Source organism: Penicillium waksmanii, assembly GCF_028829765.1.
Source record: "Penicillium waksmanii strain IBT 27052 chromosome Unknown utg000001l:1.0-4852451.0:1.0-4856178.0, whole genome shotgun sequence".
NCBI classification, from domain to species: domain Eukaryota; kingdom Fungi; phylum Ascomycota; class Eurotiomycetes; order Eurotiales; family Aspergillaceae; genus Penicillium; species Penicillium waksmanii.
Genome location: NW_026643248.1, coordinates 1,574,382 through 1,587,854, shown reverse-complemented (window position 1 = coordinate 1,587,854; position 13,473 = coordinate 1,574,382). Strand labels below are relative to the sequence as shown.

Below are 13,473 nucleotides of genomic sequence, written 5' to 3'. Positions count from 1 at the left end.
ATTTGATATTTCTTCTCCGGCTAGGGACCATTTGCGTTACCCCGCGATAGACGTATCGTATTCTGGTCTAATGCCGATTGCGACTGCGGGTTCTGTCTGGCGTCGGAGTCCTTCCACCACGGCTACTGTCGTCATAGCTACTATAGCTAGGACTTCTCCGTCGACGCTGACCAGAACTCTTTGGCCGAGTACTGCCTCGTCTTGGCGGAGAGCGAGATCGAGAATAGGATCGGTTTCGTACCGGAGATCGGGACCGCGAGCGTGATACAGACTTAGGTCTATACACATCGTGGCGTTCGCCAGGACGTGCGCCACGACCCTGTCGGCGCGGAGGCGATTTGGCATAGGACCCCCTTCTGAATCCGGAACGTCCTCCATTTCCTCGGTCTCTGTTTGCTGGAGGCGGCGAACGGGAGAATGTTCGGCGGGGAAGAACAATGGCGACGTTCAGTACGGCCCCGTCTAGTTGGGCTTCATGCATGTGTGCGATGGCCGCTTCGGCATCTGCGGGGTCATAGTACAAGATGTACGCGGTGCCTCGGTTCGTCATGACTAGAGAACAGAGGAGCTTGGTTAGCGACGCTGGTTCCAGAATGGGATGGCATAGGCTTGGCTCTTACAGGCTCGGTTCACCGGGAGATCGAGGTATTCAATATCCCCAAAGCCACCAAATATCTCGCGCAAATGAGCTTCCGTGACATTTTTTGTTAATTTTTCCACCACAATCTAGACTGGTATGTCAGCTGCTGTTATTGTTCGAGGAGGGGGTAGTGCCCTCAGGGCTTCCAGTCGATGCATGACGAACTCACCTTGGCACTTTTCGCTGGACTCGAGGTCCGGCTAGGTGATCGACTGTAGCTTCGGCTTCGGCTTCGGTAGCGTCGACTGTCTTTGCTACGACTGCGCGATCGAGTTCGGCCTCGTGGAGGGGAAGGTGACCGAGTGGCACTTCGCGGACGCGAGTCCTCGCGAGGACGTGGAGATCGAGATCGAGACCGCGTACGCGCTGGGGGTGATCGGCTGGGCGAATGCCCGCGAGGGGAACGAGGAGGCATATAGGCGACTGTATTTTCCGAATTGCGGACGCTTCAAGAGCTTGGGAACAAGGTTGAGTGGCTTCGGAAGCAAGGTGTCACTGGCGCGGGATTCTATGCGAATGCGGATGTGACTGGAATACTGCTGGGCTCTCGAGGCGCCAATGGCTTCGAAATGGATAGGTAGATGGCGGCGATAGTTTTAATGTCAAATTGTGACAAATCACGGATGCGCGAGCTGAGGAAGATGTGGGGTTTGGGGTTGAAGGTGAGGTGATGTGAGGTGAGGTAGGGTTAAGCAGGTTACACGTCCGGCGCCGGCAACTGGAAGAGCTCCATTTGTGGCCTCAGGCCATAAACAATCCCAATTCGGACTAGGCTGTTTACTATAAACTAATGTAAATAATTACAATTTGTACAACACTCACTTATAACTATTATACTTGAGAATATTTAGACATATATTATCTGGCTATAAAAGTCAAAGTATGTTCATATATTCTATTCTATGATTGAGCCTCTGCCCAGTGCTCATATTCCTGAATAACCTCATCCGTAATCTGCCGTTTTACCTGACTCAGCGCAATTTCAAAGTGCTCCGGCTTGAGATCCTGTTCCTGCCCCGTCCTATCCTCCTCATCAAGCGCCGCATCACCCGCAGTCTCGCATATACTAACAATCTCCGCTCCAGAGTATCCCTCCATCAGATCAGCCAAGTCATCCAGATTCACTTCGGGACTGAGTACAGACTTGGTTGCCCAGATACGCAGGATATCTCTTCGAGCTTCAAGATCAGGCGGTCCAATATAAACGAGTTTGTCCAGTCGACCGGGACGCATAAGTGCAGGGTCTAGTACGTCCGGTTTATTGGTCGCTGCAACGACGAGCACGCCTCGTAATTCTTCGATACCGTCCATTTCGTTCAACAGTGTTGTAAGAACGTTCACGCCGCCTTGGGAGCCGCTGCTTCGTCGGCCAGCAATGGCGTCGATTTCGTCGAAGAATATGATACTGGGTCGGGCTGCTCGGGCTTTGCGGAAGATTTCTCGGAGGGATCGCTCGGACTCGCCGACGTACATGCTGAGGATCTCGGCGCCCTTGACGGCAAGGAAGTTCAGGCCTGCTTCTGTGGCTAGGGCTTTGACGGTGAGTGTTTTGGCGCAGCCTGGAGGTCCGTAGAGAAGGACGCCCTTTTTGCTCTTTACGTTGAGTCTTTGCATTCTTTGAGCATGCTGTTTGATGTTTGTTAGACTTAGTGAAAGACTTAGTGACAAAAGAGAGGGGCCTTGGTGGTTCTTACCTTGAGAGGTCGCTCGACGGCATTCTGTAGACGTTCTTTGATCTCCTTCTGTCCGCCGATATCTGACCATCGCACTTTAGGTGTCTCTAGGAACACTTCACGCATAGCAGTGGGTCGGATTTCTTGGAGCGCAGACATCATATCTGTCATTTGGATATCCAACTCCACGCTGGCTTTATCTTCGCCCTCGGGCGAAGATGAAATCTCCAGATTCTGAAGTGACAGCCCTTGCTCCAGGCTCTGCCTTTGTCGCGCCTTGCGGCAGATCACTTGTAATAAAGCAAACAAGTCTGCCCCAACATACCCATGAGTCTTCTCAGCAAGCAAATCCAGAAAAGAGTCGCTCAACCCAGCAGACACTGGGCCCCGAAGAGCACGAAGGATTTCAGCACGGTCTTGTGCAGTCGGGACTTGTAGTTCGATTTCCGTTCCCAGTCGATGCGGTGTGCGGAGGGAATCATCGACGAGATTCGGATGTCTTGTGGCAGCAACGACAAGGACGGACCCATCCCGAATCGCCTCTAGATTCTCGCAGAGAACGGATGCCAAAGATTGTGATTCGGGGGAATTCCGTTTTGGCGCGATGAATTCTAGTTGGTCGATTATGAGGACGCTGGGTTTAGAGCGCACTGCTTCTTGAAAGATGTTTCGGAGTTTTGACTCGCTCTCGCTCATACTCCTACCGAGGGACGAGCTGCCGATTTTGAAGACCTGTCTCCAGCCTGCTTTTTCAATCTGCTGCAGAAGGGTTGTTTTGCCGGTGCCTTTGGGTCCGTAGATCAGGATTCCCCGGTTGCTTTGATAGAATGATGGCATGACTAGTTTGTGTTGGTCGTTGAAGTCAGATAGGCTCTCATTGATATCTTCGATCTGCCTTGAAAGACCACCCAGACCCCCCGATTCAACCGAAATTCTGGAAGATGATTTCTCTTCTTCTGCTTCGCCCATATCCGTTCCGATGGATACCTTTGTGGCTTTCGAGACGAATCGGAATATGGTGTGATTGCTGTAGCCGGGAGTTTGCGGCTGTACCGCAACGACGTTGAAAGCGCGACGTTGACCCTTGAGGTCTAATTCGAAGACCAATCCATTGGCAAGGACTTCTGATTTCGATAAATTTGACTCCAGAGCCCATTCCCAATAATGTCTTTCATCGGCCGGGATCTCGCCATATTTTTCAAGCTTCTCGGCGTCGGTGATATCGGCCAAAACGACGGAAGCAAGGTTCTGCAGACAACCATCAATTCTGGTTATCGCCACTTTCTCCCCAACCTTGATGTTGTAGCGGTCCTGGAGAGCCCGAGAAGTTTGAACGACTGTACTTTGTATATTCTCCACGGCTGTCCAGGCGATAGCGGTCTTTGGCTTTCCTTCTGCCATCGTTAAGCAACATAGGTCACCAGCTCGAAGTCGAGAGCTAGCCATCGATGAGGAGGAGAGGTATATCCTGAATGCATCTTTGTTGTCGGCCTTGGGGTTGGGCTGTTTCGACAAGGGTCGAACTGTGAAGCTGCGAACGTCGGCCATTTTGAAGGTGCTCGGAGAAGCTGGGGCGTGGGATGGTGGAAAGACTTGGCGCAAACCAAAATGAAGGCACTCTGTTCAAGAGAAAGTTGTATATATCGGTATTGAAGCTTGCTAGCTTGCTATCCCGGGCGTTTTTCCAGTTGTGTGGGTTCAAGGAACCTTAACTCGAGCCAGGTATTTTTTTCGATTGTTGAACTGCCGCTTCGGCGCACAGGGCACGGTTCGATATGCCCCCGGAATAAGGATTGGAAGGAATGGCGATTGAGAAGGAGTTCGGAGGCCGCACTGTCATGGATCGTCCCGGTGTGCGCAAATGAGGGAGTGAAAAGATTGCGAGTCCGAAAACTGCTTGAAGTGTGGTGGGGGGAGGGGAGAAGATCTTATCGGCGGGTTGATACTCAAGAAAAATAAAAGTGGGTCAAGGAGCTGCATCAGAGACACGAGGCGGGGCATACCCCTATAAACTACGGAGTACTATTCATGAGGTACATAGCTAGAATTAAAAAGAAAAAAAAAGAACCATATGAATATTCACTTCGACGGCGTGACACTCCAAATTATCTGAAATGGGAAGTTGAGGACGTGCCGCCCGAGGCTATGGACAGATATGTATGATACTCGAGGGTAATAGGCGCCAACTCTCCATAGAAACCGGACATTCAAATCTTAGCACATGAAATTGCAGGGAAAGGATATGTTCTGCGCAGGAAACGGCCAATGGGGACGGGGATGAGAGAGGAAAGAATAAAACTCAAGAGAGACACGCGAAAAGGGAAATTGGGTAAGAAAAAGCAAGGAGAGAGAGAGAGAGAGAGAGAGAGAGTAGTGATACAGGGGTCGTCTAACAGCACTTTCCTCCGCTGCTACCATTCAAACCCGAGCCCTGCTGGTCTATATTGACCCCCGAAGTCCCGCTTTGTTCGGTCTTGGAAGTGTCCATGCCCTTCTTGATATCGGATGCCAGGCTATAGAATGCCTTTTCGATGTTGATGTTGTTCTTTGCGGAGACCTCCAGGAAGGGAATGCCGAGTTCGTCGGCGAGCTGTTGACCCTGCTCGGTGGAAACGGCCCTCTTTTCTTCCCAGTCACACTTGTTTCCGATGAGAATCTTGTGCACCCCTTCGCTGGCGTGTTGTTCGACATTAGAGAACCAGGTTTTGATGTCTGTTCGGGGGAAGTGGGTTAGATCATGATATACCCTAGGGTAGGAGAGGAGGTGGTGTTCGCAAAATTGGGCGGAACTTACTTTGGAAGGATCGTTCATCGGTCACATCGTAGACAAGGAGGATTCCCATCGCACCACGGTAGTATGCCGTTGTGATGGTGCGGAAACGTTCCTGGCCCGCTGTGTCCCATATCTGGAGTTTCACTCGCTTGCCGTCCAACTCGATTGTACGGATCTTGAAATCGATTCCAATGGTGGTAATGAAGGAGGGGGTGAAGGAGTCTTCGCTAAATCGCAGGAGACAGCATGACTTGCCGACGCCAGAATCGCCGATCAACAGCAATTTGATCTGCGGTGCCATAAACCCGTTAGCAAATAACCAAATAGAACAAATCCGCATTCGATGTCTTCTGTGCGTACCAAAAAGTCGTAATTTCTTGTACCGGCCATGATTGTCTATCGGTGGTCTTTAGGGAGGTGAAAAAGGGACGGAGAGATAGGAGACGGTCAAGATCCTGCGTAGTCCCACAAAGAGATCGGGGGAACAGAACAGTCTGTGTCGAGCGGTCTGGAGCTGATTTTAAGCTGAGATCTGATCGGCTGTGGCGGGTCGTTTATCGTCGAGAGGGGTGGGAGGTGGAAGGGTTTCGGTGGCTTTGGGACGGTATCAGGAGTGTCGGACCAAGAGTGCAGATCGTCCAGTTTCACACAGTCAGGTGATCCAGTGAGGTCTCTCGCCTTGCAAGAGTATTTAATCCAAATCAAGCCTACAACAAGGGCAAGCAGAAGATTCAGTGAAGGGAAGGAAGCAGAGATGAGATGGAGGTGGTCGACACCAGGTGGAGGAGTGATGACGGCGCGGCCGCGGATGACCTCGTTACGTAAGCTTCCAAGGCCACCGCCGAGACGAAGGCGAAGTCGACGGCGACGGCGATGATGATGTCTACAGGATGGCAAACAAAAAGAGAGGAAGGTATTTTGTGGGTTATTAGAGGTAATCTATTAACTACAGTATGTCCATCGCATCCTCTCCACCACTCGAAGTTGTTTTTCCACCCCACTTCGAACGTCCAGTAGGTCCTGAATATCCTCTCGAAATTCGCGATACTGCATAGCCCCAAGCATCGGCTTCACTTTCTGAAGCAGACCCTCGGCTTCACAAATGAGTCGTCCCGAGTCTTTGAAAGAAATCACTCCGTTGGATACCGAAGCAGCCAGGAGGATCCGCGTAGAATTCCTAGTTTCATTAGTCTGTTTTCCTTGGCTTGGCGCAAAAGAAGAGAAGAAAATATCATAACAAACCTTAGACTTCGTTTAAGTTCAACCTGTCGCTTTCCCTTTGCCAGGCCTTTTCGATTTCCGAAAGCTCCAAGGAGCCAGCGTAGACTCGAGTATGAAACCAAGATCCCGGGTGTGAGTCCAACAAAGCTGAAGTGGGCGTTAATCAGCGAGGAAATTCAATGAGATTATGATATGCCACTTACCCAAAAACAAGCTCCTGACTTTTCAAGAGGGCATTAATGCCACTTATAGCAATTTCAACGTCGACCTTTGTCTTCTGGATCTGTATCAAAAGGGCACGGACCAAATCTCCGCGAACGGTCCCCTTGAACGGCGATCGCAAGTCTCGCTCGTAAGCTCTTAGCACCGGAGTCAAATCGCCTTCTTTAACTGCATTTGTGATGAGCGTGGCGTCTTCTGGCGTCATAGCACTCTGCGAAGAATCAGGCCGATCACGAACAAAGTCAAGGACCATACGTTCCAGGCTATCTCGATCGGCGACCAAACTGTTCTTGCTCATGATGGCAATCTCACTCTTCTCGTCATGTCGAATAGTGCCAATGAGTTTGTGGACTGGGGCCACGACCCAATTTTGGGCAAAGTCGATGACCGTGCTGCCAAAGTCCATTATCCATTGGAGGATGTCGTCCTTGCGGTGGAGCATGAAGTTGAGAGAAACGCTGCCTGAGAAGAGTATGATGGATAGTGGGAGCCAGTATCGGATAATTGCGCGCGGGCGTCCGTTGCGATCGATCTTTGTAGATACAGATGCTGTGTGGTTGGGGAGCTCGGTGCGGAGGACGTGGATGAGACGCTGGATCAATTGGAGGGGATTCTCAGTTGCGGACGAATCCCGATCTTGTGCTTGTAGACGAATCGTACTATTTTCGATCGCAGCGATGACGTTTTGTTCAAATTCGGGAGCAGTTGACTGCGAGATGCCATGGTGCAATATGGCTTCCGTCAAAGCTATCGTCCGTGAGACGGACCCCTGCCATTGACCCTTGGGCAGGTCGGATCCAAATTCGGCTACTGTGGCTGAGTCTGTAGGGAAGGAATGCCAATCTTCCATGATGAGTCCAAGGCTGCTTGTGTGTACATCCTTTATTGCGAGCAATTGGTCTCTTTTTTCCCTCGCTTCTGCCCGGCACGATCGAATCGGGTCGGAAAGACTTGACAAGGCAGGATACGCCGACACACTCTGGCGAGCAATTTGGTAGAAGTGAGCCCACCTGGCTGCAACTGATCGCGAAAGAGAAGAGGCCGAGAAGTCCCGGGCCCCTGGAGCGGTATAGATATCCCTCGTCCAATGCCATAGCCGCACTGGAGAAGTTTGCGCAGCATAGAAACCACTCTGCCAAAGAGATCCTAAGACCTCATTCCAATAGTGGATCTCCTCGTGGATTTGAATTGTTTGCTCCAGGAGGGCCTGCATCACTAGCCCGGAGGTTTGCACGGCGGCCTTTCCGGCTATCAGCCAAAGGTGATCGGGCACATGTTCCTCGGTGCGGGCGGCTTCCGAGGCGATGGAGAGGGTGCTCGAGAAGGCTGGGTCGGATAGTAAGTCGGCTAGTCGAGTCGCCGGGAGCAGAGGCTGAGTCTTTGAGGTGACCGAAATCGAAGAGATGACATTTTGCAGACGACGAAGGTGGAAGCCGTGAAGATCATCCGTATGCAAGAGTTTATCGGAAGGAGGAATCTGCTGTTGGAGGCGGTCGAGTTGTATGTTTACGTAGCAGGCATTCCTAGGGTGTGTAAGCTAGGTCCTAATCTAGAGAACTTGGGTAATTTTAGGGGGGGCATACTCCTGTATAATCGACATGGCGCCTTCTATCGAAGACACATCCAGGCAGGGACCGTAGGGGAGATGGAGCTCCGCATGTACAAACTCGACATGGCGTCATATATGGGTGCAAACCAATCAAACTTGACGAACTGCAGGAACCTGAATGAACCGTGCAAACAGTGCAAACCCTTAAAGATCTTCAGGGCTGCGGTCGCTCACGTGAGATTACCTAAGGTCCAATCTTGGAAAATCTTGGAATATTCGAAGTTCCGGGGCCCGCAGTATACATTACACCGTGTAGGATGTATACTACCATCAGGTTACTATAGAGATTACTCTGTAGACTGATAAGCCACAGCCACACCATTATACACAAGAGAACAAAAAGGAAGAATAAAAGAAAATTATCTAAACCAATCATAGTACTCTGTAATTAATAAACTACAGTATATCATACGGTGTACTCTTCCTTTGTTCGATATGGTCCCAGAAAGCAAAGGGATGAACATGCCACATGCAGGCAGGAGCCCCCCCTCCGCAGTGGGCTGAGGGCTCATCAGCCAAACAAAAGGCAGGCATATACGCATTATCCGGTGAGTGGGGCTCGGATGGTGATCGGCTCGTCAGTGGCCTTACCTTAGTCCTACCCGTGAGTGGTTGAGTGGTGCGGTTCTCAGCAGTCCTCAGGGGCTCCCGCGGTCTCGCCACTTCGGGAATGGCTTTGCTCCTCCTTCCGGGGAAAATTAATATTTGCTCCTCCTCGCCCTGCTTTTTTTTTTCTCTTTCCTCTTCAACCTCCCTCCACCATCTTCACTCCTCAACCAACTCTCTTCCTTTTCCTTTGGACCTGCTGGGAAACACAATGTATGTTCTTTTCTTTATCCCTTTTTCTCCCTGCTACAGGCTGGCGGGATCTCTCTCCCGAAAGATTTTCAATTAACCCTTTTTGTTTCCCCCTCCAGGAATTCCACCGTGTTGCCCTCGGCCACCTACTGGGGCCAGTATGAGGAAATCACCAAATTCAACACCGATTTGAACATCGGCGAGAGATTGTGGGCTGCTTGGTATGCCTGGATGCAGAATGATGTCCTCGCCACCGGCATCATGTCCTTCATGATGCACGAGCTGGTTTACTTCGGTCGCTCCCTTCCCTGGATCTTCATTGATACCCTGGGCTTTTTCAAGAGCTATAAGATTCAGAACGTAAGTTGGGACTCAATCCAACGCGTCAATGGTACCCTGCTAACCCCCGGTTTCCTCTCTTTAGAACAAGATCCCCTCATTGAAAGAACAGTGGGATTGCGCCAAATTCGTGCTTCTTAGTCACTTCACCGTTGAGCTCCCTCAGATTTGGTACGTCCATTTCCCCTATGACCACCATTTGGGATTTGTCAAATCCTGCATTCGTCGCTACCAGCGCTAACAACCTTTCCAGGCTCTTCCACCCAATGGCCCAATTCTGCGGTCTGTCGACATCCATCCCCTTCCCTTCCCTCTGGACCATGGCCTACCAGATCGCCATCTTTTTCGTGATGGAAGATGCCTGGCACTACTTCTCCCACCGCGCTCTCCACTGGGGTCCGCTCTACAAAGCCATTCACAAAATCCACCACCAGTACTCGGCTCCCTTTGGCCTAGCTGCTGAATACGCGTCTCCGATCGAAGTCATGATTCTGGGTTTCGGTACTGTCGGCTGCCCGATCCTCTGGTGCGCTTTCACTGGTGACCTGCACATTCTCACTATGTACATTTGGATCGTGCTGCGTCTATTCCAGGCCATCGATGCTCACAGTGGTTACGAATTTCCATGGAGTCTTCACCATTTCCTCCCCTTCTGGGCCGGTGCCGACCACCACGATCTCCACCACGAAAAGTTCATTGGAAACTACGCCAGCAGCTTCCGCTGGTGGGACTACCTTCTCGACACCGAGTATACCCCGGATGCTCTCAAGCGCCGCAGAGAAGGAAAGCCCGGAGCGAAGAAGGCTCAATGATCTGATCTGATAATGACTCAATGGCAGCCAGTTTGCCTATTCTCATTCTCTTTGCACTCGGTCTTGGCCTGGTTCGAGCCGTTTTTTATCCCATAATAGCCTAGCCTGCTCTTCTAATATTGTTAACGGAGATAGAGAAGTTTTCTAGATTTCATGTCTTCTCAGTCCTGTCTCTTTCAAGGATCTAAATCACTTTCTTAATACATATTCAATCAAGATTTTTTACAAAATGACCTAATGAGCTAGAGTACATAGAATGGTGTTGACTTTAGACTGAAAAGCTATTCTTGGCTCATCTACGGCGCTCCCCTCATCCCAAAATTACCAGTGTTACCTAGAACGCTCTGCCACCCTCGGTGGAGCAATCCACCTACACAAATTGCTTGATCCTAACAATCAGGTAACAATTCAGGGTACTGAGTATATTACTGGGTAGGATATCAAGTAGTAGCTGAAATGTTTATGTCTCTATTAACTATTGGCAATCTACACCACTGACATACTAGCGCCAACCAAGTACCCCATGGCCCTCACTACAAGTATTCTAAAGCTATTTACACAACGCAATAATCCGTGTCTAATTCATATACGATATTCTGATAATTTTGGGACACTAAAATGAAGCACTGGGTCGATTGCAGCTATAGAGCGCTGCAATTCATCTTGGGAGAGGACTGCCGGTGTAATGGGTGCCAGCAACCAACACCTGTCAGTATCTATGTTGGCTTGCTGTCTGCCAAGTTGAGCGTCAAATAAAAATCAACTTCTTAGGGGAAATATATAAACATAATTCAGAGAGCCCCAATAACAGAAAATGAAGATTTACTAGTGTTTTTAATGTTTGAGAATACTGTCTGGTAGCCTGGGTAAATCACAGAGCTTCATGTCTACGACCTTGGACTAGGCATCGCCATAACCCATTTTGGGTTGAAGAACCCACCCAAAACCCAACCCACTGGGTTTGGGGTTATAGGGGCTATAACCTATTTTCACATAATTCATTTATAATTTTATGTAGTATATTTTAATGCTTAATTTATATCTTTTTTTTTTAGAAGGATTTAGATATTAGGATATTATATATATAGTATTAATTATTATATATTCAAATTTTAGGACTAAAATAGGTACCCACTGGGTTCCCAAATGGGTTTTGGGTTATCACCTATAACTCATAACCCATCATTGGGTTGTAGAATTGGACCCAAAACTCATTTTGGGTTGGGTTGGGTTGGGTCCGGGTTATAGTGGGTTATGGCGATGCCTAAGGTTGATCTGCCTCAGCAGCCAATTCAACCGGCTAGGAGGGCTCCTCCTACCTGCAGTGGATATGGAGTAACTGGACATAAGATTAACCAATATAGAAATCGCTAGTTTAGGATGAATTGATGCGTTTGTGTTGATATATTTTGGTTAAAAAGTTTATAATAGGGGTGGGTGCGCAGGCCGACCGTGTGCGCAGCTCGGCCGTGGATTACGTTATAGGGCGATCCATTGGGATCCAACCTTATACCTAGACCTAGACAACTTTTGACCCGAAAGGTAGCTGGATCCAAAGTTCCCTATTACACACAAGGAACCGCTGACGAAGTATCCAAATCTATAAAATTTCACTTGTTTTGGGTTCGGTCGGTGGATCTGCCCCGGTCAAAATATCGCTGAGCGATCCTTGCATATTTTGACGGCCCGCATCGCGTAGGCGTGTAATATGAGCAAGAAGCGAGACCACGATGGTAATGAAGTGCCGCTTCCATTGTACAACTACTCCAAGGGCTTCAACACACAGCCAGAGCATTTTGACTTTGACCTGATTGTTTGAACTTTGGAACGTTATGAGGTTGTCAAAGCTGTTCTGCTTGAGGCCAGGGCGAACCGAGAGCGATAAAAATGGATCCAATGCGTGAATGACGGGCTGTAGATCATTGGGAGAATATAAGATATTTAATGGTGTAATCGCTTGATATGCCTGTGGCACGTTGCTTCTCTTAAATGCTGCACCACGACAACTTTGCCATAGTTATTTAAGCTTAAGGTTATTAACTATACACGGAGGTTACGTGACGGCGTGTTATGGCGCTAAACTAGTGATGGCAAAAAGGACCAGATATAGTAATTAAGAGGTCTCGATATTACGCTTTAAATAGGCCAAGAGTCGTGGTTTGGAACTGAATATCGACAACAACTACCCCGCCCATCTTACCACCATCAGGTTACCATTTAGTTTACAGGATAGTTTGGTCTCGGTGATAGGTTTTTGTCATCTGGGGAACCAAGTTGTTCGTTAGTTAGTTACGACAATTATGACTAATATACTAGAACGAATGGGGACGTGCCGGCGTTTGAAAAAGAAAGTTTCTCTCCTATCCCATTCTTATCTTGAGAGTTCAACCGCCTTATCATTCACCATTTATATAAAGTTGATTGGTATGTGCTACAGATCTGTATTCCTAAGAGTGGATATCACGAGCTAGATGATATTATGTAGAAGCGATGAGTCTTTGCACCGTTAAGGGCAAAGAGGTTGGCGGATGTGAGGGACAATTTGAAAGTACCACGCGCCACAAGCGGGAACTATATCCAACACATCAGGCTGGTCCCCCCACTCACAAACTGCGTTACTACGAAGCAAGACAAATGTGTCGCAGAACAAAAAGCGTGTCGCAGTGACTTCAGTGAGCCGTAAAGTAGTTCCTCGGAGGTGCCGCTTTAGTAATCACAGGCATCCAATTTGGTAGTATATGTATTCGCTCTGGTTGTAGGGGTCCGTTTTGGAAGTCGCAGGGGACCAAGAAAAGTAGCAGACGATTCAACCTATAATCAGCCAGTTGGTTAGAGTTGAGGATGACTCATCAGTCAAAGCTGATAGGCACCCAAAGGCAGGGTTCCAGGCGTTAAATGGACAGCGCGTTGTGGACTCGCCAAACCGAACCTGAATACATGGCTTAAAGAGGGATGGAATGAGGATACCTCGGAATGGAAATGGTAGTTCGGGCAGATGTAGCACACACACACAACTTATCCGCAGAATTGTTATTCTGCCCTCTGGCCAGTTGCAGATTCTCTAGTATACTGATACAGGCTATTTATCGCATATCTAGCTGGTTGTTGCTTGCTTTGTAGCTTATCACAATGATGGTATGTCATTGATCATCAAGTCCAAATCAGGAAGGAGTGTTGATAACTGAAAATATCCAGAGGTTCGAGGCCACACACCGAATGTAACATCATCTGAAATAAACAATTTCTCCACCTCCATGAATCGACCCCAACCCCCTCGTTCCCTATATACTTCACCCTGGTGCTGCACGATGCCGAAGTCCTTCCTCGTGTCGTCCTGATACCACACCAAATAAACAGCACCCCCTCTACACCGGCCTTACACTTTC

At 49.1% G+C, this 13,473-nt stretch overlaps 5 protein-coding genes across 5 annotated transcripts; 1 reads left to right on the top strand and 4 right to left on the bottom strand.

Moving 5' to 3' along the window:
- Positions 1 to 36: 36 nt before the first annotated feature.
- Positions 37 to 1,055, bottom strand: N7481_000544 (RNA-binding protein with serine-rich domain 1; the record flags this gene model as incomplete). Its single annotated transcript, XM_057259763.1, has 4 exons — positions 37 to 381; positions 437 to 552; positions 621 to 726; positions 810 to 1,055. 4 exons carry the CDS (start codon positions 1,053 to 1,055, stop codon positions 37 to 39), a joined length of 813 nt encoding a protein of 270 aa, XP_057127595.1.
- Positions 1,056 to 1,540: 485 nt separating this feature from the next.
- Positions 1,541 to 3,861, bottom strand: N7481_000543 (putative AAA family ATPase; the record flags this gene model as incomplete). The annotated part of the gene is made up of 2 exons (XM_057259762.1): positions 1,541 to 2,266; positions 2,335 to 3,861. 2 exons carry the CDS (start codon positions 3,859 to 3,861, stop codon positions 1,541 to 1,543), a joined length of 2,253 nt encoding a protein of 750 aa, XP_057127594.1.
- Positions 3,862 to 4,702: 841 nt separating this feature from the next.
- On the bottom strand, positions 4,703 to 5,476 carry srgA (Rab family GTPase srgA; the record flags this gene model as incomplete). The annotated part of the gene is made up of 3 exons (XM_057259761.1): positions 4,703 to 5,025; positions 5,108 to 5,375; positions 5,447 to 5,476. 3 exons carry the CDS (start codon positions 5,474 to 5,476, stop codon positions 4,703 to 4,705), a joined length of 621 nt encoding a protein of 206 aa, XP_057127593.1.
- Positions 5,477 to 6,028: 552 nt separating this feature from the next.
- Positions 6,029 to 8,129, bottom strand: N7481_000541 (NCA2 family protein; the record flags this gene model as incomplete). Its single annotated transcript, XM_057259760.1, has 4 exons — positions 6,029 to 6,263; positions 6,329 to 6,454; positions 6,511 to 8,052; positions 8,113 to 8,129. 4 exons carry the CDS (start codon positions 8,127 to 8,129, stop codon positions 6,029 to 6,031), a joined length of 1,920 nt encoding a protein of 639 aa, XP_057127592.1.
- Positions 8,130 to 8,607: 478 nt separating this feature from the next.
- On the top strand, positions 8,608 to 10,087 carry N7481_000540 (sterol desaturase family protein; the record flags this gene model as incomplete). Its single annotated transcript, XM_057259759.1, has 4 exons — positions 8,608 to 8,742; positions 8,997 to 9,296; positions 9,361 to 9,446; positions 9,529 to 10,087. 4 exons carry the CDS (start codon positions 8,608 to 8,610, stop codon positions 10,085 to 10,087), a joined length of 1,080 nt encoding a protein of 359 aa, XP_057127591.1.
- Positions 10,088 to 13,473: the final 3,386 nt, after the last annotated feature.